At 52.6% G+C, this 21,181-nt stretch overlaps 4 protein-coding genes across 9 annotated transcripts; 3 read left to right on the top strand and 1 right to left on the bottom strand.

Moving 5' to 3' along the window:
* The first annotated feature begins 9 nt into the window (after positions 1-9).
* On the top strand, positions 10-2,588 carry HSD17B1 (hydroxysteroid 17-beta dehydrogenase 1). Its single transcript, XM_016202186.2, has 6 exons — positions 10-325; positions 424-591; positions 733-912; positions 1,029-1,122; positions 1,601-1,778; positions 1,871-2,588. The coding sequence occupies exons 1-6, from the start codon at positions 229-231 to the stop codon at positions 2,108-2,110; spliced, it is 957 nt and encodes a 318-aa protein (XP_016057672.2). The 5' UTR covers positions 10-228; the 3' UTR covers positions 2,111-2,588.
* A 4,398-nt stretch (positions 2,589-6,986) lies between these two features.
* Positions 6,987-11,059, top strand: COASY (Coenzyme A synthase). 3 transcript variants are annotated; one of them, XM_016202043.2, is made up of 10 exons: positions 6,988-7,045; positions 7,437-8,147; positions 8,719-8,933; positions 9,207-9,338; positions 9,468-9,657; positions 9,742-9,806; positions 9,988-10,072; positions 10,246-10,343; positions 10,434-10,580; positions 10,682-11,059. In XM_016202043.2, the coding sequence occupies exons 2-10, from the start codon at positions 7,448-7,450 to the stop codon at positions 10,733-10,735; spliced, it is 1,686 nt and encodes a 561-aa protein (XP_016057529.2). In that variant the 5' UTR covers positions 6,988-7,045; positions 7,437-7,447; the 3' UTR covers positions 10,736-11,059. The 3 variants fall into 3 exon arrangements, with proteins under 3 accessions (XP_016057530.2, XP_016057529.2, XP_016057528.2); XM_016202042.2 differs by having other exon boundaries at positions 6,988-7,051; XM_016202044.2 differs by lacking the exons at positions 10,246-10,343; positions 10,682-11,059 and having other exon boundaries at positions 6,987-8,147; positions 10,382-10,434.
* Positions 11,060-11,820: 761 nt separating this feature from the next.
* Positions 11,821-16,772, top strand: MLX (MAX dimerization protein MLX). 4 transcript variants are annotated; one of them, XM_016202176.2, is made up of 8 exons: positions 11,821-11,879; positions 12,398-12,434; positions 12,930-13,019; positions 13,272-13,378; positions 13,630-13,729; positions 13,925-14,024; positions 14,416-14,617; positions 15,389-16,772. In XM_016202176.2, the coding sequence occupies exons 1-8, from the start codon at positions 11,838-11,840 to the stop codon at positions 15,443-15,445; spliced, it is 735 nt and encodes a 244-aa protein (XP_016057662.1). In that variant the 5' UTR covers positions 11,821-11,837; the 3' UTR covers positions 15,446-16,772. The 4 variants fall into 4 exon arrangements, with proteins under 4 accessions (XP_016057662.1, XP_016057665.1, XP_016057661.2 ...); XM_016202175.2 differs by lacking the exon at positions 11,821-11,879 and adding an exon at positions 11,930-12,046; XM_016202179.2 differs by lacking the exon at positions 12,930-13,019.
* PSMC3IP (PSMC3 interacting protein) lies at positions 16,093-20,862 on the bottom strand. Its single transcript, XM_016202180.2, has 8 exons — positions 20,765-20,862; positions 20,571-20,671; positions 20,303-20,392; positions 17,866-17,977; positions 17,204-17,349; positions 17,046-17,099; positions 16,854-16,913; positions 16,093-16,772 (listed from the first exon to the last, which is right to left on the bottom strand). The coding sequence occupies exons 1-8, from the start codon at positions 20,796-20,798 to the stop codon at positions 16,716-16,718; spliced, it is 654 nt and encodes a 217-aa protein (XP_016057666.1). The 5' UTR covers positions 20,799-20,862; the 3' UTR covers positions 16,093-16,715.
* Positions 20,863-21,181: the final 319 nt, after the last annotated feature.

The raw sequence follows: 21,181 nt of genomic DNA, 5'->3' as shown, positions 1-21,181 counted from the left end.
CCAGTAACTAAAGAAGGGTGTTCCAAGTAGTGGCCTCATCTCTACGGTGACCTAGAGCAGAGTGGGGAGAGCAGGCCAGGGACCTCTGGAGAGTTCAGCCTTGAGGTGGTGCTGAAGACACAACAAGGGGTGGGCACCTCTGAGGGCAGAGGCGGAGCGAAGTAGGTGATATCTAGTCCAGAGACTGGAGCTTAGCACTGCCAGAGCCTCTCCCACACACCTCTCCCCATGGACCGCACAGTGGTGCTCATCACTGGCTGCTCCTCGGGCATCGGCCTGCACCTGGCCCTGCGCCTGGCATCAGACCCGTCCCAGAGCTTCAAAGGTACATGTGGAGATTGGGATGGGAGCAGCCCCTGGTCCAAGGGGACCTAGGTAAGTTAAGCAGGACATTCAGATCCTCGTCTCGGCCCCAACCTCCAGTGTATGCCACTTTACGGGACCTGAGCACACAGGACCAACTGTGGGAGGCAGCCAGGTCCCAAGGGTGCCCTCCTGGCTCCCTGGAGACGTTGCAGCTGGATGTGCAGGACGCAGATTCCGTAGCTGCTGCCAGGGCACGTGTGACAGAGGGCCGCGTGGATGTATTGGGTGAGCCTCCCCAAAACACATATGCAAGAGCCTTCTCTCCCGGTGTCCAAACCAAGGTGTCTTGAGGCCCAGGGAACACAAGGGACCAACTGGGGTGGAGGGTGGTGCATGAGACACATGGGGTCGGACCTCTTCCCTCAGTGTGCAATGCCGGCCGGGGCCTGCACGGGCCGCTGGAGGCGCACTCAGCTGATGCCGTGGGCTCTGTGCTGGACGTGAACTTGGTCGGGATGGTGCAGATGCTTCAGGCTTTCCTGCCAGACATGAAGCGCCGCCGCTCAGGACGTATATTGGTGACTGGGAGCATGGGAGGCTTGATGGGTGAGTGGGGTGAGTCAAGAGGGGCTGGGCCAGGTTCAGTCGCACTGTGCGCCCACAGTGGGCTTTCTGGGGATGTGCTCCCATAGGAGTCTCAGCAGCCTCATCTCCCCTCAAAGGGCTGCCCTTCAACGCCGTTTACTGTGCCAGCAAGTTCGCAGTCGAAGGTTTATGTGAGAGCCTGGCTGTTCTGCTGCCTCCCTTCGGGATCCAGTGAGTCACGCCCTGCCCTTAGAACCCCCTGAACCCTGACTTTGGGAACCCCCATATCCCTTCTGGGAGCTGCTCCAGGTGTTCTCCCCGGCCTCTCCCTACTGCAGCCCATGCTTGTTGTGTGCCAGGCACTGTACTGGGCCCATGCTCATGAGGTGTCTGTACTATTATTGGGAAACTCAGTCCCAGAGAGATTAGCTGACTACCCCAAGGTCACACAGTAGACCCAGCCAAGTTGGAATTCTGCCACTAGAGTCACTCTCACACCTTCAGATGGAAGTGGGAGGGCTGTTCAGGCAGTGAACCACTTTTCTAGCACTCTGGTTAGCCTAAGCTCCCGCCGCCTGCCGGTGCAGGTGTGCAGACCTTTCCCACCCTCCCTCTGGCCTCTGTGCCACAGTGGCTGGGTCTGGGGGCCAGGTCCGGGGCCCTGTTCGCATTGGCCCTCAGCCCACTCGCCACTCTCTCCGGTCACCAGCGTGAGCCTCATCGAGTGCGGCCCAGTGCGCACTGCCTTCCCGGAAAAGGTCCAGGACGGCCTCGACGTGGTGCTGGAGGGTGCAGACGCCCAAACCCGAGACCTTTTCTCCCAGTACCAGCGCCACTTTGAGCAGGTCTTCCGTGAGGGGGCACAGGACCCAGGGGAGGTGACAGAGGTAGGTGCCAGGCAGGGCTCTGGGAGCGAGGCGGCACTCGAGTCCTGGGTTTCGCATCCAGCCCCAGCCAGCCCGCTTCCTCTCCCCCGCAGGTCTTCCTCAGAGCCCTGCGCTCCTCGCAGCCAGCCCTGCGCTACTTCACCTCCGAGCGCATCCTGCCCCTGGTGCGGCTGCGCCTCGCCGACCCCAGCGGCTGCAGCTATGTCGCTGCCATGCACCGTGCAGTGTTCAGTGACAAGCCCGCTGCGGGTCCAGATGGTGCCCAGACGGAGGCCCGAGTGGGAGAACTGGGAGGCCCTGAGCTCAGCGCTTCCCCAGCTGCCCTGAAATAAAGGCCTGGTCCCCATGGTCTCCCTCTCTCTCCTTTGCGCCCAGGGGATGTGCGGTTCTGGGGAATGGAGCGGGACTGCACTGCCCTGGCGCGTGCAGCCGGTGGGCATACTTGTTAGGCCGGGTTACACCTACCTGGAAACCTCCCAGAATGAGGGTAGAGCTAGCCCCGGTCAGCCCTCAAGTCCACTGCTCTTATCTGCAGCAGTAGGAGTTAGGCAGGCTTGGATGGGAGGAAAGTCTGGTTGTGACTCAGTCCCTGCTAGTCATGGGACCTCAGGCTAGTTCTTTACTTTCTCTGAGTCTGTTTTTTTAATCTGTAAAATGGGTATAATCCCTGTATCAAGGACCGTAGTGAGAATGAATTGAGATAATGCCTGAAAGTGCTGGTATAGAGGTCTTCATAGCAGGCACAGTTATTACTACTACTAGTGGCATTACTAGTCTTGTCATTGTATTCCCGTGAGGAAGCCGGAGATGTAAGGAAGAAACTGGGCCAAATGAATTAAAAGGAGACAGCCCCACTCCCCCTCCTCCTTGCCCCCTGCCCTAGACAAAACTCAGCAGAGAGATCCCCACCAGCCTAGAAGCTGCCTCTCACCAGGAGGTTTAGCTGAGGCTCCAGGCCTGGCTGTTCTGTTCAGTGGTCTGTCCTTCCTGAAGCCAGCGAAGGAGCTAGAGTGGCAGGAGCCACTGAAAGGGCCTGCAGGGTTGTGGAGCCAATCTCCTAGCTCCCTCCCAGGTTGGGTACTGGAGGAAGGGTGAACAGACAGAAACTAGGTGAAGAGGTTGCAGGCAGAGGAAAGGGGCAAGGGTGCCCTGGAGGGGATGGTACTGAGGGGAGACTAGGAGTGGGGAGGGGATAACCAGGGGCATGGCTGCAGAGCGTCTGGAAGTGGACTTACAATAAAGAGGAACCCACTGGGGTTCCTAGGGCTTTGTGTGGGACCTTGGGGGAAGGTGGCACTCATCTTGACCTGCCCCTACCTCCAGATAATGATCTGATCTGGGCCTTTGGACTGCCTGCTGCTTCTGCTCCTGGGGGAAGGTTTAGGAAGGGGCCTTGGCCACCCTGTCCTTACCTATCTACCTGCCCTGTTGGTCCAGATGAGTCTGTTGTCCCTGAAGCATCCAGGAAAGTCACAGGAAAGGGTCAGGGCCAAAGTGACATGCAACTCTGAGACATGGGACCTCTTCTCCCTCTCCCTCTCTCTCTAAAATCAATAAAAACATTTTTAAAATAATCTCTTTAAATTCTCAGTTTAAAAAAAAAAAAAGCCCTATAGCCAAACCCCTTGTGATTTTAATGCTTATAGTATTTTGGCAGCTAGAATTAAGTAATTTAATTCTTACTTAGGGCTTTGTTCAAATGTTAACCACTCTCCTTGATCAACCCCCTTTGTTCTCAGGAATGTAGTAATAAGTTGCTGATGTGGTGGTATCTCTTTGCCAAGCTGGGGGAGATAACTTCAGGGGCAGGAAGAGAATTTATGAGTTTGTTTGCAGAAGGAAAGAATATCTTCAAGGTAGCTATGACCAGCTGCTGCTACCCAGGAGTCTGATGCAGAAAAATTATCTGTGATTAAAGAAACACTTTTCTCTCAGTTCCCTGAAACTCCCCCTCCCTTACTCCCTAGCCACAAAAAAACTCCCTCTTTTGCTTTTGGGGAGTGATGGATTTGAGTGATCTTGCTCTCCCATCCTCTCACTTTGTCAAGTTGAATAAACCTTTCTGTATCTCCAAGCACTGATGTCTCAGTGTTTTGGCCTATTAGCACATCAGGTACATGAGCCTGAATTTTGGGAGGTGATTCAGTAACAGTCCCATGACTTTGAATACCATTTACATGATGACGACCCCCCCAAACAAAAAAACTCCACATATCTCCAACTCCATTGTCTCCCGCAAACTCCAGGCTTACATATATCCAACTGCCTGCTCAATGTCTTGTTGCCTAATAAACTTAATGTGTGCAAAGCCCAATTTCTGATTTCCAGCCCTTTCAGTCTTCCCTACTTCAGTACATGACAACTCCATGCTCCCAATTGCTTGGTCCAAAAACCTTAGATACCTCCTGACTTCAGTCTCTCTCTGTCTCATCCCTCAACCAATCCAGCAAACACTGACAGCTCTACTTTCAATCTTTAAGGCATATTTGGAAATTACCCTAGTCCATGCACTATCATCTCTCCTGGATTTTTGCAATAGCTTCCTAACTGGTTTCCCTGATTCCACCCTTACCCACCAATAGTAAAGTTTCCACAGTGCAACCAGAATGATCTTTTAAAAATGAAAGTATAGCCCTAGCCAGTTTGGCTCAGTGGTTAGAGTGTTGGCCCATGGACTGAAGGGACTCAGGTTCAGTTCCGGTCAAGGTCACGTATGTCAGTTGCAGGCTAGGTCCCTGGCCCCAGTCAAGGTACATGCAGGAGGCAACCAGTCAATGTGTCTTTCTCACATCAATGTTTTTTTTTCTCTCTCTCTCCCTTCCACTCCCTCTGAAAGACAATTGGAAGGAATATCCTTGGGTGACGATTTTAAAAAAAGAAAGTCTAAAAAAAAAAAAATGTGTACTCATTTCATGCCTCTGCTCAAAACACCTTCAGTGGCTTCCTTTCTCAGTAAAATCTAAGGTTTTCCCCCAAGGCTTCCCAACACCTTTGTTGATCTGGCCTCACCTCCTTTTTTACTGTCTTACTATTCTCCCTCCTCTGTCTACCAGCCCGAAGCGGGCAGAGTTGTGAACAGCTGCACATCCTTTCTAATCTCAGCTCTTCTTCCAACTTTCCAACTCAAGTGTCAGGCCTCTGGTTGGGCATTGGTAGCCAGTCAAAGTGCCCACAGTAGAGGCCAGCCCACTGGGGCAGCCATTGGGTTCCCTTCTTTGCCGCAGTGCACTATGTGCAGTTCCTCAAACAAGCACATTAGACCTGCTGGAGTTTGGGGTGTCCCTGTACTCATATGGTGGTCCACAAGCATCTAACATACAGCCCCTTCCCCGCCCCGCCCCCCTCTCCCCCCCATTGCAGAGGTCAATGGCCAACCTGAATTTCCCTAGCAGATGCCTCTTTCCCAAGGCCCGTTTCTTCAGTCTCCTAGATGGCTTGCCAATTTTTGGTTTACAACCTGGGGAGTTCCCCGGGTGGAATCTGAAGCTGGTTCCCCGTACCCAGAGGGTGCAGAATGAGGCAGACCGCTCCAGATTAGTGGGTAGCAGGGGTTTTTTATTTATTTTGTTTTTCAGTTACAGCTTACATGCAGTATTATTTTGTATTAGTTTCAGGTGTACAGCACAGTGGTTAGGTGGCAGGTTTAATAAGCAAGAAGAAAACTTACAAGACTTGTCCTGGGCGGACACAAGACAAGTAGATCTCTGCATCAGCCCACCAGAATCCTACAAGTTTTAGGGAGGCTTTAATTAGGTTCAGTCACACACAGCGTCCAGATGGTTTCAACAACACCTTGCTTTCTCAAGGCTTCGTCCTTGAAGACAGCTCCCACTGTGAGAATGGTGCAGAGCATACATTCCCAGGACAGAAGAGGGGGTGAGGAGCTTCCTAATGCCTAGGTCCAGCTCAAGGGTCAACCAGCAGTTGCTGTCTCAGTGCTCTATTCCAAAAGTGACTTGGTATAGGAAAGGGAGGCTGTGTGTCCAGATGTTTCAGAGCAGTTCCTGACAGTCTTTGCAGTTTGCTTCTTCAAACTGCTCCTCTACTTACTTATTCATTTATTTTTATTGCTTTCAGAGAAAGGGAGAGGGAGAGAGAGTCATTGATCCGCTGCCTCCTGCACGATCCCCGCTGGGATCCGGCAGGAGCCCTCACCAGGAATCAAACTGTGATCTCCTGGATCCTAGGTCAATGCTCAACCGCTGAGCCACGCTGGCCCGGCAAACTGCTCCTCTCTTTAAAATCCAGCTTAAGATGCCTCCTACAAGAAGCCTGACCTCAGTGCCTTTGTGGCTCTATAACATTCCATCCTTTACTTCAGAGGCCGATCCAGGTTCTTTGGGGCCAGAGGCTCATACACCTTGGGGGGACCTCTTTAAACGTACAAAAACAATCACGTAAGTGTGAAAGTTAGCATTTATTTTGTTTGGGAAAATAAACCACAGCACATTCCTGGAATCCTGGAGACTGGTTTCCCTTCTTTTTGAGATCTCCATAGACAATTGACCTGAAATGTTTCCTGATGGCAACCTGGCTTCCCCCCTCATGGAGACTACCAATTCCAGCTTTTCCAGCACCCATTCGCTTCACAGTAAACCCTCGCCTACCGCTCTTGCCCGTTTTTTTCCTGCCACAAAGACCATCTTCTGGCGGCTCTACTGAGCTCACACGCAGCGCTCCCGCCTCCTGCAAACTAGCGCATCACTGGTTTTGTGGGATGTGTAGCGAAGGCACAAGACACGGCGTCTCTCATTACCTCCCTATATGTTCCTATAATGTACAGAACCTCAATTTTCCCATCTGTGAAATGGGGACTTGGACAGGGTTTTCCAGTGGCCTCCTACGTGAGGATCCTCGGACTGAGGGGAGCCAGGGGGACTCCGGAACGCGGCGCCCTAATTTAAGCGCTACCCTGTGACACACCCCACCCCCTGATGACCTGGCTGAAGCCAGCTTTTCTCTCGGGGTCTGAATGGTATCCGCGAAACGCACCTTCAAGCTAGCCTTGCCGTCCCCCGCACAGCCCCGGTGCCGCTCAGGTCAGGGAGGAGGGACTCACCCACCCATCTCCCAAGCCTCGGAGCTCGGCCCCACCCCATTGGCAGAACGACCCGTGAGAAATCTCGCGAGAATCGCGCTCCCGACAGACTCGAGATTTTAGGCCTTTTCCGGATTCCGTAGCTCTGAGTCCCAGTCCCTAATTAGTGCTTCCGGGTTGCATCCCGGGAAAGCTTCAGTGGTGTTGCGAGTGGAACCAAATACCGGAGGTATCAGTAAGTAGGGGGCCGAACCGAGCCTGAGTGTCTGCCTTTAGTCCCCTCCTTTGCTTCCTTGGAGAGCCTGGTACAGCTTAGCAGGAGGGCCCAGGATTTCTGAATCCCCAGCCCTATGACTCAGGGACTCCTGTCCAGTTTCCTCTCCCAGGATTTCGATTATTTAGTTCTGCGAGCTCACCTCGCCGTCTGAGAGATGAGGAAACCGAGTCTTACAGCATAGCCCCGAGGCGCAGTTTACCAGGCCCCGTCCCCTCCCCAGGGTTCCTCCCAATGGGCACAGACCCTCTATGTCCCCTGTCTTGGGTCCAAGGTCCCGTACAGATACCGGCCTCAGGCACATCCCCCTCAGTCACCCTCTACTGGTCTCCCTGACTGTCTACAGGCCTAGGCAGCATGGCCTTATTCCGGTCGGGCCTCCTGGTGCTGACGACGCCGCTGGCCTCTCTGGCCCCTCGCCTGGCCCCTATCCTGACTTCTGCGGCCCGGCTGGTGAATCACACACTCTATGTACACCTGCAGCCGGGCATGAGCCTGGAGGGCCCGGCTCAGCCCCAGTCCAGCCCCGTGCAGGCCACATTTGAGATTATCGATTTCATCACAAACTTCTATGCTGGCGCCAACGTGCACTCACACCTGGACATCAGAATCCTGCTGACCAATATCCGAACCAAGAGCGCCTTTCTCCCTCCCCTGGCCAGCTCAGTCCAGAATCTGGCCCACCCGCCGGAGGTGGTGCTGACTGACTTCCAGACCCTGGATGGAAGCCAGTACAACCCTGTCAAACAACAGCTAGAGCGTTACGCCACCAGTTGTTACAGTTGCTCCCCACAACTTACTTCAGTGCTGCTCTACCCCGATTATGGGCCTGGAGAGCTGCCTGCGGAGCCCCTGGATGTCCCCTTATCTTCCACCATCAGGCCATCCTCCCCCATGGCCAGATCTCCAAAGCAGCCGGTGCGTGGCTACCTTCGCGGTGCTGTGGGTGGCACATTTGACCGCCTGCACAATGCCCACAAGGTGTTGCTCAGTGTTGCGTGCATCCTGGCCCAGGAGCAGCTTGTGGTGGGAGTAGCAGACAAAGACCTGTTGAAGAGTGAGTTGGAGAAACACTGGATTAGGGTGGTGGAGGACCCCCAAAACTCCCCTGCCAATGCCAAGATTGAGAAAGGGTGGGGCCATCCATTACTTTCCACCCCTCCCAAATGTCACACACAGTGCCAGGCACTCAGTTGGTGCTAAGGAAATTTTGTTAAATGAATAAAAGCAGCTTCCTCAATATGTAGTCTAGTCACCACTCAATCAGAATCCCTGAAATATGGAGCCAAGGAACCCTAAGGTTTGAGACCCTGGGAATAAATGGACAAGTTAGTTGTGCAGAGACAGTAAGAGGGGTCTCGAGGATGATATGGTTCTTGAAAGTCTCTCTATGGCTCTGATGCCCATTGGCACTGCTAGTTCTCTGGACACATGGCAGCCCTTGCAGTGAGTATTGTGCTTGCCTGCTGCCTGCCTCTCATAGCTTTCCCATCACTGACCACTTCCCAGCTTAGTCCCTTCTTCCTGCCACCCTCCTCTGGAGACAGGATGCTTAAGGACACCCCCAAACTGGCCCGCACTCTTCCTCCCCAGTAAAAAGATCTCACTGTTCTGGGCTCCTTCCTCAGGCAAGTTGCTCCCTGAGCTGCTCCAGCCCTACGCAGAACGTGTGGAACATCTGAGTGAGTTCCTGGTGGACATCAAGCCCTCCTTGACTTTTGATATCATCCCCCTGCTGGACCCCTATGGGCCCGCTGGCTCTGACCCCTCCCTGGAGTTCCTGGTGGTCAGCGAGGAGACCTATCGTGGGGGGATGGCCGTCAACCGCTTCCGCCTTGAGAATGTAACCTGTGAGGGAGATTGGCAGAGGGAGTGGATGGGAACGGGGAAGGCCATTGGGGGTGGGGGGCGGCTACTGGAAGTACCATGACCCCAGAGGAGGGAAGAGAGGGCTCAAGGTGGTAGAAAGAGGCAAAGAGGAACTGGTTCTCGGGTTGTCCTTTGAGGCAAGCTCTACCTCTGGGGTAAGTAAGGGAGGCTAAGGGGCAAGTTGGTATCTATTTGCCCTTCTTCACCTCACCCCTCCTTCCCTCACCTCACCCCTTCTCTACTTCAGGACCTGGAGGAGCTTGCCTTGTTCCAGATACAGCTACTGCAGGACCTAAGCCAAGAGGAAAACGAAGAGGGCAAAGTCAGCTCCTCCAGCTTCCGCCAGCGAATGCTGGGAATCTTGCTTCGGCCTCCAGATGTAAGCATGTCCTCCCTTCCTCCCAGCTCCTGGATGGGCTGGAAATGCTGGAAGGTAGATACTGAAGGATTCAACTCAAGCATGAGCCTGAGGACCCTAGTAACTGGAGTTCCTCTTATCTACCCCCAGATTAGGCCAGAGCTCCCCCCGTGTCTCTACGTGATTGGACTGACAGGCATAAGTGGCTCTGGCAAGAGTGCAGTAGCTCAGCGGCTGAAGGGCCTGGGGGCATTTGTCATCGACAGTGACCAACTGGGCCATCGGGCCTATGCCCCAGGTGGTCCTGCGTACCAGCCCGTGGTGGAAGCCTTTGGAACAGGTAATAACTGGAGAGGGCTGGAGGTCGCCTGAAGTGAGGAGGTGGCCTGGTCTCCTTGCCCAGTCCTCTGTCTCTGTCATCTAGATATTCTCCATAAAGATGGCATTATCAACAGAAAGGTCCTGGGCAGCCGGGTGTTTGGGAACAAGGTAAATACACACCTCTGCGAATGTTCTCAGCTGCTATAGACCTAGGGGTTGGGACCCAATGGATCTCTCTGATCTGGCTGAGAATGCCAATCTCCATCTATTCCCAACTACCTCATTTCTCGGGCTGGCTCTATCTCCAAGGAGAGGAACCACTGCCCACTCCCTCTATCCTGCTCCTCAGAAGCAGCTGAAGATGCTCACGGACATTATGTGGCCAGTTATCGCAAAGCTGGCCCGAGAGGAGATGGATCTGGCTGTGGCTGAGGGTGAGTGGGAGGGATGATGGGAGTGGCTAAGGGACACAGTTAAGCAGATGCCTTCCCTGGGAGTTTCCCCACTCCAAGCCAGACCATCCACTTTCCCAGGGACTATGTTTCATTGTCTCTGAATGGTAGCAAGTGGCAGGGTATTGCTGCCAGTGACTGGAGTCTCCCTACAGGAAAGCGTGTATGCGTGATTGAAGCTGCCATGCTACTTGAAGCCGGCTGGCAGAACATGGTGCATGAGGTGTGGACCATTGTCATCCCTGAAACTGAGGTATCTGGAACCCACCTTCCACTCCATCTCCACTGCAGACTGCATCCTGCCCTGAGCCAGTTGGCTGACAAATGCCATGTCTGTACTCAGGCTATACGGCGAATTGTGGAGAGGGATGGCCTGAGTGAGGCCGCAGCTCAGAGCCGGCTGCAGAGCCAGATGAGTGGGCAGCAGCTTGTGGACCAGAGCCACGTGGTGCTGAGCACCTTATGGGAGCCACATGTCACCCAGCGCCAGGTTGGTGCCCAGGGAAAGACTGGGTTGTGGGGAGGGAGTCTACAGCGAGTGCCTGCCTGACTCTGCCTTCTTTTTCTCCTAACATTCTGGCTTGCCCAAAGGTGGAGAAAGCTTGGGCCCTTCTGCAGGAGCGCATAGGTGCCATCAAGCCATGACTGATAATGAGTTTTCTGTGGGGCCAGATTGGCCCCTGGAGCTGACGAGAGATCCTGTGGTGAGGAGGAATGGGGGCTTCTGTGCTCACCCTAGCTTGGGCCTAGAGGGCTCTGAGCTAAGCTGGGCAGGGCAGGGCCTGGTGGACACAGGAAGCCTACCCAGCTTGCAGGTGTTGGCCAACACTGAGGATGTGGCCCATGGGGGAACAGCCCCTCTCATATTCCAACCCCATTCTTGCCTACAGGTGTCTGATACCTGGGGAGGGGCATGGGGGTTGGGGGAGGGCAAACACTGGAAATTGTAACAATTAAAGGTTAATGTTCCCAGGTGCTGTCTGTATGGTGTCTGCTTCCTGCTTCAATGCCTCTAAGGTATCTTTGGGACCCTTGAGCCACAGGTGCAGGCCTCAGGCCTAAGGTGGAAGCCAGGAAGGAGTACAGTGGTTAAGAGCATGGCCTTTGGAGCTAGTTAGACTGAGGCCAGCCTTGGCCCTATCACGGACTAGCTATTTGCATTTGGACAAGTTACATAGACTTTCTAGGTTCTTCAGTTTCCTTATCTATAAAGTAGTATAACTTGGTCAATAGGCTCTTTGAAAGCGTTAATTCCACAAGTACCCAGCTGGACGCTAGGCAGGGTGTCGGAGGACTATTCTTCAACAAGACGGGAGGCCTCTGCCACCGCAGAGCCCGCAGCGTGGTGAAGTGGGACGGGGTGGCCAGGGGGCTGGTGGGCCTGGGGGAAACGTCCCCAGGACGGCTAGGCCTGGCAGGGCGCATGTGCACAACTACGACACTACTGGAACAAGCCTTTTGAGGGGACCCCATTTCACTGAATGGGTTTCATGGTGCCTACGCGAGGGAGGGAAAGACCAACAAGGAGACATCCCCAAAGCAACCAGTGTCAACCCGAAGAGCACCCTCACCCCACTACCCCGGTTCAGTGTCTCTTGGTGCGCACGCGCGCCACCCTTGCCCCGCCCTTTACCACTTGGCCGCGGATTGGCGGGTTTGGGTCACGTGCGCATGCAACGCATTTCCTCCCTGCAAGGGCCCCGCCCAGCGCGGCCCGCTGGCTGCTTTCCGGTGCGGTGTGTCTGAGATGACGGAACCCGGCGCCTCTCCGGAGGACCCCTGGGTCAAGGCAAGCCCCCTGGGCGAGCACGCCGGTGAGGGGAGGGTGGGTCGCACGCGTGCACGTAGGGGGTCCGGAAGATGAGGGAAGTCCCTCCGGTGCCCACAGTATCCCCACCTTCGCTCTCCGGGCCCAGGGGCTCCAGAGCAGACAGCTCACCCCCCGAGCGTGCCAAGGTGGGGAGATGACTGAAGCGTGTATGCGCGAGTGGGAGGCTACGGGGTTTGAGACTGGGGACGTGGGGGTGTGGGGCAGGTGGGATCATGCTGAGGGCGGCGCTTCCACGACCTAGCCAGTCTTGGCTCTGGGGGGAATCCTTCAGTTTCCCGCGCGGGCGCGCGCACGTGTGTGTGTGTGTGTGTGTACACACTTGTTTTTCCATTGCCTGAGCACGTGCGTGTGTGTCCGTCCTTCAGTTGTCTGTGCACCTGTGTGCGCGCGTAGGATTGTATGCACAGAGTGAATGGAGGAGACGCTATCCAGGGATGTAGGTCTGATGAGCTTTTCTCCTTTGCGGGGTGCCACAGGTGGAGTATGCCTACAGCGACAACAGCCTGGACCCCGGTGAGTGCCCCCCACACATACCGTTTTCAACTCTGGAGTTACACTTCCACTTAAAGCCTGTAAATTCGCCTGGCCTTGCAAGCCGCACCTGACCAGAATCCACTATCCCTGAGCCTGATACAGTGAGGGAGGTGCTGGAGGACAAGGATAGGAGACATGGGAGAGTGACGCCTAGTTCCCTCTGCTCTGGAGCACGGAAGTGATGGAAATAGTGACAGCTGGTCACTCTCTCACCCTCTTCAAGCCCAGATGTTACTTTGTGAGCCAATGAGTATCGTTGGTACAGGCCAGTGGAGCAGTGGAATGACTTGGGGACAGGAGCATTGCAGCATGGCACTACAGGAAGTGTGTGGCCCAGTGTATGGCTGGTTTTTGGGTTTAAGGGGAGGAGAGGTCAGCATTTAAGGATGAGGGAGCCATAGTGCCCCCAGGTGTCTGAGGTCCTGCAGTGTCCCCCCACCTTACCCCTTAGTGATTGGGGCCTCTCTTTTCCAGGGCTTTTTGTAGAAAGCACACGCAAGGGGAGTGTAGTGTCCAGAGCTAATAGCATCGGTTCCACCAGTGCCTCTTCCGTCCCCAACACAGGTAGGCAGCAACAACCCCCACCTGACAGGGCTCAGGTATGCCATCATTTTAGTATCTTAGGAAGCTCCAGCCATCCACATGGGGTGCTAGAGTCCTAGTGCTAAACACAAGGCCTCACCATCTAGAATATTAGGTTCCTATGTCCATCTGTCATCTGGGCACCCTGTTCTTTTTCCAGTTAGGAAAAAGTGGATTAGCTGGGCCTCATTGGGCCCCAGAATGACCTCTTCCTGCCCCCAATTCTGAGCATAGATGACGAGGACAGTGATTACCACCAGGAGTCCTACAAGGAGTCCTACAAGGACCGGCGGCGGCGAGCACACACTCAGGCTGAACAGAAGAGGAGGGATGCTATCAAGGTGATTGGGGAGGCCTCAGCCAGCACAGGAATGCCCTGCATATTTCAGACTCATTGTGCCCTGACCCCATCAGACAGTCCCAAGTGGCCTGGGGGCAGCTAGTCTAGTCCCTGGACGTGAACACCTCCCTCCTTCCAGCCACTCACCCCTTTTAGTTTGTATGGAACTTGGTGTCATGGAAAAAAAGCTTTGTGCCAGTTTGCCTTAACCCCTCAGAGTTAAGGAAACTTTTTCCCTTGTTGTCTCCACAGAGAGGCTATGACGACCTTCAGACCATCGTCCCTACCTGCCAGCAGCAGGACTTCTCCATTGGCTCCCAAAAGCTCAGCAAAGCCATCGTTCTACAGAAGAGTATGGCCAGGGAGAACACTGGAGGGGCTGGAGCCAGTGGGCTATGGGAAGGCTAGCCTCATACCCATTTTTAGCCTGGCCCTGCTGGGGGGTTGTAATGGAAGAGTTGGGGTATAGGGGAAAGGGAACAAGACCAGCTTTGCCCTCTGGTTAAGATTTCCTCTGTGCTCACCCCTCTTCCCACCCCCACCCCAGCTATTGACTACATCCAGTTTTTGCACAAAGAGAAGAAAAAGCAGGAGGAGGAAGTGTCCACGCTACGCAAGGACGTCATGGCTCTAAAGATCATGAAAGTGTAAGGGGGGCTGAACTGCAGGAACCAGGGCTTCAGAGGGGACTGAGGCCAACTTCAGGTCACACCCTCCCTTTTGTTCAAAGACCATATTAGATAATATTCTAACTCCATCCGGTGGCCACTTAGATAATAAGTCGCAGGACCCTGTACCTCAACAGTTTGACACATAGCAGACACTCTGAAAAAGCCTGTTGGATTAATGAAAGGAAGGTTGGAGAAGATAGGTGTCTATTTTTGACCTAGAAGCAATATCTAGCTTGTGAATATATCCCAGAAGGTCTCTAGGAATTACCTTGCTGGTGTGGGGGGGCGGTATGTAGGGTCACCCTATTATTTTTCCTGGCCTGGTAGAGATGCTGTAGCACTTTAGCCCTGGCCTGCTTGCTTTCAGGAACTATGAGCAGATTGTGAAGGCACACCAGGACAACCCCCACGAGGGGGAGGACCAGGTCTCTGACCAGGTCAAGTTCAACGTGTTTCAAGGCATCATGGACTCCCTGTTCCAGTCCTTCAATGCCTCCATCTCCATGGCCAGCTTTCAGGAGCTGTCAGCCTGTGTCTTCAGCTGGATTGAGGAGCACTGTAAGCCTCAGGTATGGAGCAGCAGTGGTCATGGGGTCTGGGGTCTTCTCCCACCCTTAGGCAAAGTGACCCAAGCCAATTTCAGAAAAGCAGGTAGCAGGTTTTAGGTTTCTTCAGGGTGTTTCTACAACTTTCAGCACTCGTTTCCCTCTGCTTTCTAAAGTTTAAATTTTCCTGTTACAGTTTCATTTATCAAGTATGATCTGAGCACTTCTGTAAGGCCCATGTTGTGGCCACATCAGTCACTCCTTGGCTGCCCAGTATATAAGCCCCCATCACTTGAAGCAGAAATACTTGAGGTTTTTGGAAAGATTTCTGGCCTCCACCCGCAGGCCTACTAAGGTAGTTTTTCCTGGGGCTTATTATTTGCAGCAGTGCGTTGTGTTAATGGTATTAAACAGTCTTCTGCTTTTGAAGCCTAGTTGCTTTTTCTGAGGTTTGAACTTGTACCTGAGATTCTTGCTTTCTTTGCTCCCCAACATTTTTATTGTAAGACACTTAAAACATGCTGGAACATCAAGAGAACTTACAATGAATATTCATTTATCACCTACATTCTACCATTGTCATTTTCCACATTTGATTTATCACATAACTGTCCATCTCTCCATCCCTTTCTCCATCCTGTTTTGGGGGCATTGCAAAGTAAACTGTAGACATCAGTGCTTCCAAGGGGCTTTCTTTTGTTTTTACTATAAAGAGCACACCTGGTCTAGGCAGGTGTCACAGACCGCTCTGTGCCCTCACCTGAGCATCATCTCTTCCTTTGATGCCTCCAACAGACTCTACGGGAGATCGTGATTGGTGTCCTGCACCAACTGAAGAACCAGCTTTACTGACCTGCAGAACAGCCAACCAAAGGCCCGAGTCTCCTACTTGGCCACAACCACTGGGCTTATGAGATTGAACTGTGACACCGTACACAAGTCAGCTGGTTTCTCTTCATGTTTTGTCCCCTAGCCCCCCTAATCCTCAGTGGGGCTGGGGTGTTTGTGAAAGCTTCTGATTAATTTATTATATTGACCATAGAGCTCAAACCTACCCAGTCTCCCCCCCACACATAGGAGTCATCAGAATGGGGTCCGCTCTGGGCACCCTGCCCTTTCCTAAGCTTCAGATTTCGGCATATGATCTGCACATACTTAGAAACTACTGTTTGCTTGTGTTGGCCTCTTGGGTGACAACTGGCCCAAGTTAGGCTTTTTGGCAGTAGTTGCACAGGAAGAAAGCATTAAGAGAAAATACTTTCACAGCTGCATAGGGTGAAAGGGCTTGTGCTGAGGCTAGAGCTGCCTGGTCAGCCCAAGGCAAAGCCACGGCTTTCTGGCCAGCTCAGGGCAGGGCTGCCAGGTTGCTGCTCCGCCGTTTACTCCGTCACTTCTTTACCCTCTGCTCTGGACAGCAGAGAAGCAGCCTCCCCCCTACTCCTGCCCTCTGTCCCCACAGGCATTGGCACTGTGCAGCAAAGTCAAATGGATACAGCACCACATATTAAAGTTTTTATTTTTCTAAACACCAACAAAGCAATTTTGCTAAAGTTGCAATTATTAGCTGGGCCTCAAAACCACTCCCAGCCTTTCTGTCAGGTATATCTGGGTCTCTACCATCTCTCAGTGCTGCTTGCACTTCTCTCAGGACTTGGGGAGGTGAAGGCTCGGGGTGTATAGAACCCAAGAGAGTCCAGGGTACAGCCCTGGACTCCTTGAATGCTGTGTATAATAGCCTCTCTCTACCCTTGTCCCTCAAGCTCCCTTTTGCCTTCCTCAGATTTGATATCTGGGAGGTTTAATTATCCAGAGGAAGTTAAATATTTTTATATCAAATTATATTACAATAAACATTGGCAAATGCTTTCCTTTAGTTTTGTTCCAAGTCTAAGTGTTAAGCTCAAGCAATTGAAATGTGAACCATGTAATGAGCATAAACATCCATTCTAGGTGACTAGCACTCCCTCCCTTCCCTCTCTGCCTAATACTCTGGTTTATGCCCCTCTCCCAACTGCTCTGCTCAAAGGTGGGAAGCAGCAGTAACAACAAAAAAACCTGGCTGAAACGGGCAGCCAGTCTGGGACGTCTCTGTCTCCACAATCCAGTCCTAGCACAGGGGCTCTCAGGGGTCTGGGAGCTTGACGTTGTAATCTTCATCTGTCTCTATCCCAACTTCCTCCTGTGGGGCAAGGAGAAAAGTGAATGAGGCCTCCCTGGATGAAACCTCATGTGAGCAAGGAAGGGAAAGAGAACCACTTACAAAGAACTGCTTCTTGCTCTTGGAGTATCCTTCAAGGATTGCATCACACAGCTCTGTTGCCTGACAAGAAACAAAACCACCCCTTTACAGATGGACAGTACTTGGCAGTACCTGACAGATACATGATATGGGGCAGCAGTTTCTCTGGGGGCTACTATTTTCCAGGGCCTGCCTTGGAGTTTCTGCACTTACCATCCTCTTGCGCTTCCTCCACTCCTTGCAGTACTTCTGCCTCTCTCTGTACACCTAAGCAGGGGAAACAGGTTCCTCTAAGCCCTTCGCCCCATGGCAGCCACTGGTCAACCCTTGCCCTCACTTCTCAGCACATGGGGCCCTCCCTCCCAACTCACCTGTTCTTTTTCTTCTGGGGTCACATGGTTGGTGGCTGCTTTGATGCTCTTCAGTCTCTCTGTGTAGCCAGCACATTCCTTCTTCAACTCCTGGAGCTCTTTCTGCATCTCAGGTGTGGTCAGGGCACTAGATAATTCCTTCAGCTCTGAAAACACATCTCCCTGAGATCACCTGCTATTCCCCAAGGGAGTCTTTTCCAGTGGGTGCTCCCTGAGGTAGGAGACCAGGCCTCCATTCGCTGAGTCCTACACCCAGGGTCCAGAATGGGCCCCTTATTCTAGAAATGCTCAGGAAAGATTAAGACTTACAGAATTATCAGTTTATTCTAGTTTCCTTTCCTCCTCCATCTACAAGTAGTGGTCAGGTGTGAGGCTAAACAGACTGTTAGCTGTAGCCAGTTAAAGGAGCAGGAATAAAGGGAAGTGTGGGAACAGTATACTGATAATTATGGTAAGGAAAGCAAATGCATTTCTTGCCTATTTGTATTTCAAAAGCCATTAATTGTCATATATTTCTTTTAATGTAATGCCATGGCAGCCCAGCAAAGGGATCTTCACTGCAATGAGACAACAATGCAGTCAACAAACCATTCCCTTAGTAATTCCTGACCTCTGGACTGACCCTGATGCTAGGGGCACCCTCCAGAAGAGCTCATTCTTACCAGCTTCCATGTGGCGGCAGCTCTGCTGCAAGCTCTGCACCTTGGCAGTGAGGGTCACGATTTTGGCATCCAGGCTTTGGAGGTCAGCGTCGCTCACCATGTCAAATTGGTCCTGCCAAAGACAAGGAGGAAAAGAAAAGTGGGCTGATGTGACACAGGATGGGAACCCACGTCTAGAAAGGCAACATTCACATGCACTTAAGAACCTGAGACCCCCCCCCAACCTTCCAAAGGACCTTCCAAAGTAGCAGGAGTGTATCTTTGAGAAATCATTCAGTTTAGTACTTGGTCCAACAAGGTATCAAAGTTGAAACCTAATGTCTGTCCTCAAGGGGCTTCTAGGTTGTCAGGAGACAGGATAGGACAAATATCTTTCAGTTTAGTGGTCAATCCTCTCACTGGGCTGAAGTAGTAAAGGAACATTCTTCCCCAAGTGGTGATACCTAAGTTATGGGCTTCCACAATAGGAAGAGTCTGGACAGGCAAGGAGGCATGTTGGGAGGTACTTAGTTAAGGGACTCTAGTAAAGTGGTACCTCAGTTTCCCAACGTCTCGGTTGACGAACATTTCGGTTTACGAATGCTGCAAACCCGGAAGTAAATGCTTGTTTTGAAACATGCCTCGGGAGCCGAACATGCCACACGGCTTCCGCTGAGGGCAGGATCCTGAGGCCTAGCTGTCAGCTGTTGATCCCTCAGCTTTCGAACGTTTCAGAACTCCAACTGTCTTCCGGAACGGATTGCATTCAAAACCGGAGGTAACACCGTAATAAAGTCTGAGGAGCCCCTCCCATGGAAGACATGTTGGGGCTCAGTAGGAGTCTCCTCAGTTTGTGAGGGGGAGCAGGTTAGAAAGGATGTGAATCCTGGGCAGTCTGGACTCTACATTAAGGCAAGGTTAAACCTTTATAGCAAGAGGCAGCAAACTGCGGCCTGCAAGACAAGTCCTGCCAGATGCATGCTTTTTATTTTTCTTATTTTTTTAATTTTTTAAAATATATCTTTATTGATTTCAGAGAGAGGAAAGGAGAGGGAGAGAGAGAGATAGAAACATCAATGATGAGAGAGTCACTGATCGAGCCCGCAACCCGGGCATGTGCCCTGACCGGGAATCGAACCCCGATCCCCTGGATCCCAGGTCGACACTCAACCGCTGAGCCACGCCCAGCCGGGCGATGCATGCTTTTTAAACCAAAAATGTATTAAGACAGCCACACCCATTCATTACATATTGTCTATGGCTGCTTTTGCTCTACAGTGGTGGACTTGAGTAGTTGTGACAGTTGTGTAGCTGTGGTAAGAGACCATCTGGCCTGCAAAGCATAACAATATTAACTGTCTGACCCTTTACAGAAAAAAAAAAAATCTGCCAACTTCTCCTTTAAGGGGCCTTCAACAGAGCAGTAACATAATAAAACCTATTTTAGGAAAATTATCCTTGATGGTGATTTGGTTCAGTTAAAAGAGGATTTAATGTCTACTGGATGTTAAATACTGTGGAATGCTAAGTAAAGGAAGAGGAATGAGAAATGGGATCTGTCCTAGAACAGTTTATACCACAGTACTGTATGTCTCAAGAGGTAAGCACCTGAAGAAGCCATTAGCTCAGAGCATCCGGGAAGGTTTCTGGGAAAGGTAATGCCTGAGTGAAATTCTAAAGGATGAGTAAGAGTTAGCTGGGCAAAGAGGAAGAAGAGACTAAAAACTCCAGGCAGGGGAAGGCCAATGAGCTAAGGATACAGGAGTAAAACACATATAAATGATCTAGTATTAACGGATGAAGAAGTAACAGGGACAGCTGAGGTTAGAGGCAGGCTGGGGCCAAGATACTGCAACAGATGAGGAGAGCCTGAACCACAGCAGCAATGGCAGGTGGGAAGGAGAGGAATTCAAGGAGGGGGAAATCAGCTGGACTCGATGGCTGGCTAGCCATGTGAGATAAGGGAAGTTAAGAATGACTCCCTGGTCTCTGGATCGGGTGAAGAGTGATACCATTAAGAAGGAAGAATGTGAAAGGAGCCAGCAGGGAGAGAGGAAGCATGCTACTTTAGCCACGATTCTGAAAGACATCCAGATGGAGGTCTGGGCTGGGGATACAAAATTAATGTGTGTGTGTTTAGGGAGGCAGGTGGAAACAGAAGGAAAATCATTTGGCACAAGGTGATTCTAATCTAGATGATTGGGAATAAGAACTTCCCAGCGGAAATGGATTTTGGATTTTCTGTCATCTATCACATTTCAAATCTGGAAATCTCATGAGGTTTGGATCACAGCAAGGGAGTACACACACTGATTTAAAGGATGGCTGGGGCCCTTTTAATGGTGTAAGAACAGCTGAATTTCATGGACTGCCTCAACTCTCCCAAAAGAGTTCGTATTAAGGACTGATCCTCCCAAGAGTTCATACACGGGTGATAATTTGAGCAGGCTTCCCTCACCTGGTCCGCAAAATATATCTTCTGCTTGCCATACATCTTCTCTTTGATCTTGCCTTGTTGGGCCAGCTGCTCCAGGGCCTTCACCACTGCCTGGTAGAGGGGAGGGTGCGGAGCAATCAGAGTGACTTCGGCCCAGGCGGCCAGTGACGCGGAAAGCGCGCGACAAGCCTTAGGAAGCCCAGGGCTCAGAATGGCAGCCTCGAGACAGCAGGACCCCAGGCTGATTCGAGGGGTCCCAAGGGGAAGAACCCCAGGAGAGCGTCCTCACCGCTTTGCCCAGCCCGTGTTCCCGCTGCAGGTTCCCGAACACATCCTGCGCGCTGTAGGGCCGGTTCTGCTCCTGCAGGTACTTCAGAAGGATGCCGGGGGCTATGGGAAGAGGCGAGACAGGGGAGCGGGTCACTCTGCCGACCCCCTCACCCGCTCCCCTCTGGGTCTCCCCGGCTCCCAGGGCCCGCTTACCTCCACTCGCAGCTTCAGCCCGGCTTTTACTCATGGCCTTTCCCGCCACCACACTCCTAAAGCCGGACGTTACGGTTGCTCGGGGCAACGGCTCCTTCCGGCGGCGGGAGGGGCGGCCCCCGTGAGGTGACTGGCGAAGGGGAAGCCTTCGCGAGGCACGACGCGACCCTTCCGAGGCACCGTAGTTGATTTCTGCCCGGAGCTTGGGCGCCGGGCCCTACTTCCTGGAGTCTCTGCGGAGAGGTGGGAGCACAGCCTGCAGGCTCTCCCTTCCTCCCCCTCCGAACTGAAGCCGTAGTAAGTCACGCCTTGGTTTTGTGACTTAGCCTAACGGCGGCTAAGCACTCCTGAACCTGAGCCGGCTGAAAGTTCGAACGGGAAGAAACCTCAGGGTCAACTCCCGCGAGGCAAGCGGTT

The sequence above is a fragment of the Miniopterus natalensis genome, chromosome 17, assembly GCF_054644295.1.
Source record: "Miniopterus natalensis isolate mMinNat1 chromosome 17, mMinNat1.hap1, whole genome shotgun sequence".
In the NCBI taxonomy this organism is placed as follows: Eukaryota; Metazoa; Chordata; class Mammalia; order Chiroptera; family Miniopteridae; genus Miniopterus; species Miniopterus natalensis.
The sequence above is the reverse complement of the archived record's forward strand: the minus strand, read 5'-3'. Positions and strand labels throughout refer to the sequence as shown.

Bases quoted from the DNA above. Each gene is read 5' to 3' on its own strand.
- PSMC3IP (XM_016202180.2), bottom strand. From the start codon at position 20,798: ATGAGTAAAAGCCGGGCTGAAGCTGCGAGTGGAG. The intron at 20,672-20,764 runs GTAAGCGGGCCC...CTCTTCCCATAG, and splicing joins GGCTGAAGCTGCGAGTGGAG to CCCCCGGCATCCTTCTGAAG. The intron at 17,978-20,302 runs GTGAGGGAAGCC...TGTCTTTGGCAG, and splicing joins AGATATATTTTGCGGACCAG to GACCAATTTGACATGGTGAG.
- MLX (XM_016202175.2), top strand. From the start codon at position 11,951: ATGAGGGAAGTCCCTCCGGTGCCCACAGTATCCCCACCTTCGCTCTCC. The intron at 13,020-13,271 runs GTAGGCAGCAAC...TTCTGAGCATAG, and splicing joins CTCTTCCGTCCCCAACACAG to ATGACGAGGACAGTGATTAC. The intron at 14,618-15,388 runs GTATGGAGCAGC...TGCCTCCAACAG, and splicing joins AGGAGCACTGTAAGCCTCAG to ACTCTACGGGAGATCGTGAT.
- COASY (XM_016202043.2), top strand. From the start codon at position 7,448: ATGGCCTTATTCCGGTCGGGCCTCCTGGTGCTGACGACGCCGCTGGCC. The intron at 8,148-8,718 runs GTGAGTTGGAGA...CTCCTTCCTCAG, and splicing joins AGACAAAGACCTGTTGAAGA to GCAAGTTGCTCCCTGAGCTG. The intron at 8,934-9,206 runs GTAACCTGTGAG...TCTCTACTTCAG, and splicing joins ACCGCTTCCGCCTTGAGAAT to GACCTGGAGGAGCTTGCCTT.
- HSD17B1 (XM_016202186.2), top strand. From the start codon at position 229: ATGGACCGCACAGTGGTGCTCATCACTGGCTGCTCCTCGGGCATCGGC. The intron at 326-423 runs GTACATGTGGAG...CCCAACCTCCAG, and splicing joins CCCGTCCCAGAGCTTCAAAG to TGTATGCCACTTTACGGGAC. The intron at 1,123-1,600 runs GTGAGTCACGCC...TCCGGTCACCAG, and splicing joins CTGCCTCCCTTCGGGATCCA to CGTGAGCCTCATCGAGTGCG.